Source organism: Nannobrachium achirus (assembly GCF_963921795.1).
Source record: "Nannobrachium achirus genome assembly, chromosome: 4".
Lineage (NCBI taxonomy): Eukaryota > Metazoa > Chordata > Actinopteri > Myctophiformes > Myctophidae > Nannobrachium > Nannobrachium achirus.
Window position 1 is genome coordinate 23,145,976 of NC_137813.1, and position 2,801 is coordinate 23,148,776.

At 49.6% G+C, this 2,801-nt stretch overlaps 1 protein-coding gene across 1 annotated transcript; it reads right to left on the minus strand.

The window, feature by feature from the left end:
• Window positions 1-462: 462 nt before the first annotated feature.
• junbb (JunB proto-oncogene, AP-1 transcription factor subunit b) lies at window positions 463-2,308 on the minus strand. Its single transcript, XM_080723788.1, has one exon. The coding sequence runs from the start codon at window positions 1,966-1,968 to the stop codon at window positions 973-975; it is 996 nt and encodes a 331-aa protein (XP_080579914.1). The 5' UTR covers window positions 1,969-2,308; the 3' UTR covers window positions 463-972.
• Window positions 2,309-2,801: the final 493 nt, after the last annotated feature.

The following is a 2,801-nucleotide window of genomic DNA, read 5'->3' on the forward strand; positions in this document are numbered from 1 at the left end:
GAGGCCACTAAATGAAGGGAATTCCGCTAATCTCTTATCAAATTGGCCGTATCAGCATTCAGCACACACACAGGAGTGCCGATTGTAATGAAACAACTAGCCTAATTTGCAACATGGGCGGGAGTTCCCAGAAATCCTCCCTTGCTATGACCAACATGCCCAAATATGGACTCGCTTGTGCGTAAGGGAAAGGCGTGCGTGCGTGCGTGCCTACGCTGAGCGTGTCGGCAAAAAGCTGAAACTTCAATGTGTGTGCTTATGCAATAGTTTATCTATGTGACACAACAGAGGTAAAAAAGTGAAAGCCAACAATATGGTCCCATTCCTTTAGTTATAAGTGTGTTCATTTTTATTTAATGAAGGCCTGCCTACTGTGCTGTTGAATGACTGAGTGTACCCCCCCAGACTAATACCAAAACCATCAAAGAAAAAACATAACAAACTGCTTCATTTTTTAAAGACACTTTACTTAAATACACCTCATCATCATCATCACAAATAAAAAAAAAGGCATTGTAAACATACGACATCATAGTTTGTCTGGATCAACCTGACAAACAAAATAACTTACACATTGAATAGATGCAGCATTGCATGACATTATCATCAGTTGTAAAAGTACAAAGACATACATACAATAATTACTCCCACTTTATACCATTTGTAACATGGGCCCATCATGGATGATTGTGCCTGGTCAGTGTGTCTCTGTGTTCAACTTCAGCCCACCATGGGATGCTGCTGGTCGGGTCTATTATAGGGTCGAATGGTCCCTTGACCGGTGTCCAGCATCCGGAAGTACCATTTCACAAGTCTTTATTTTTCAACCCTAAATCAGCCTAGATAAGAGTAGTCTACACATAGCCGGCGGCCCTGTTCTGCTACCATTTAGCAACAAACCAGCCGATACTCCAGTGCTGCTCATGTAGAACATTACTCCAGTGTTATCACTTCTTAGTCAGTCACTGTCCTCTAAAACGCCTCCAGTTTGCTGGTCAACATCAGCTGACAGCCGCTGCTGACATGCGTCAGGACTTTCTGCTTGAGCTGGGCGACCTGGTCCCGCAGCACCGACGCGGTGTTGGAAAGAGAGGAGTTGTCGTTCTTCAATACCTTGACCTTCTCCTCGAGCCTGGCGATGCGCTCCAGCTTGCGCCGCCGGCACTTGGTCGCCGCCAGCCGGTTGCGCAGCTTCTTCCGCTCGGCCTTGATTTTCTCCTGGTTCTCCATGTTGATCGGAGACATCGGAGGCGAGGTGTCGCTGCTGAGGAGGTCGGGGACGGTCTGGGGCTCCTCTTTCAGAGCGACGAGCCGCTGCGGGAGAAGCCCGGAGCCGGGGAGGCCGTGTTGTTGGAACGGGTGGGTCGAGGTCTGCTGGTGGTGGTGGTGGCTCTGCTGGTGGGGCGGCAGGTAGCTGATCGTGGCCGTGGGGTAGCTGGATGCGGAAGAAGAGAGGTTCGTGTTGGGGCAGTAGGCGTTCAGTGTCGTGTAAATGGGAGGTTCAGGCTGCAGCGAGGAGCCGAAGACGCTAGAGGCCGCTGCCGAACACGTCGTGACTCCGCCGGCTCCGATGGACACGTTGGGAGGGGGCAACTGGTTGATCTTGTGCAGCTCGTCCAGCGCTTTCACGAAGCCCTCGGCGAAGCCCTCCTGCTCATCGGTGATGCCCCGGTTGTAGAAGTACTGGCCCGGCGTCGGGGTGGTGATGACGCCGTTACCGTTTTGGATGATGAGCCTCTCGAGCTCCGGGGAGGCGAGCTTCAGCGAGCCCTGCACGTCCTGATGCGCCCCGTGGTAGAGGTCAGCCTCGGCTCTCAGCTGGGCTTTCAGGTTGCGATAGGGCTCTGTCAAGTTCAAATTCATATTCTGCTTTAGCAGTTTGTAGTCGTGCATTGCCGCATCTGAGTGGCCGTAAGCCGACAGAAAAGAGTCGTCATGATAAAAAGGTTGCTCCATCTTTGTAGACATTAAAGTCGTAGGAAAAGTAGGCTATAAGCTTACCGGCGGTCGCTTATTAGAAACGCGGTCTCGGGGATAAGTCAACAAAATGTCAATGTCTTGTCAGCAGAGAGGAGCGTGCATCAATGCACCTGTCTTCTCTCTCGGCAGATGGTCCCCAATAGTTTCAGGAATGGGATCGGATTAAATTCACCCCGCTAATAAGTGAGAGTGAAACTCCAAAGGCGTTGAGTAAAGGCAGCGGTCCGTAAAACGGGTGGTTTTTAATAAGTGCTGTCCAATATCTGGCTTTCTTCACGATCTCGTAGTGGGAACACTTGTCACCCTGCGTGTGTTATCTAGGGCTACGTGCCGGTGCGAGCTCTCAGTGTTCAAATGTAAGCTGGCGGTCACTATGTGCCTCTTTATACGAGCTGCTGTCAGTTCTCCCCGCCCACCACGAGTGACGCCATTGCCGGGAACTGGGAGTGTAAACAAGCCTGTAGGCAAGACAGCAACGAGACAGACTATCGCACTGCCGCACCTGATCAAGAGACAGACAGACAGTCAATAAAGGTTCCCGTCAAAATGTGCTTTTCAGACAGTTTGGGCTGATTTGTTTAGTGGCAACGGGGGAATTGTTGGCTAAAGGTTGAGGTGAGATTAATTCGGAGCTGTTTAATTAATGTCGCTGCAACGGTCTAGGCTATTGTTTTATTTTATTTAGGCTATTAAGAAGTTACACAGTCAATTCAATCATCAATCTACCAGATGTAACCAAATGTATCTTTTTGTTACATTTATATAGGCCTACTCTCGGTGTTACAAATGGATACATTAACGTTGAGGATTTTATTGTGTAG

Coding starts and splice junctions, on each gene's coding strand:
- junbb (XM_080723788.1), bottom strand. CDS start 1,968: ATGTCTACAAAGATGGAGCAACCTTTTTATCATGACGACTCTTTTCTG.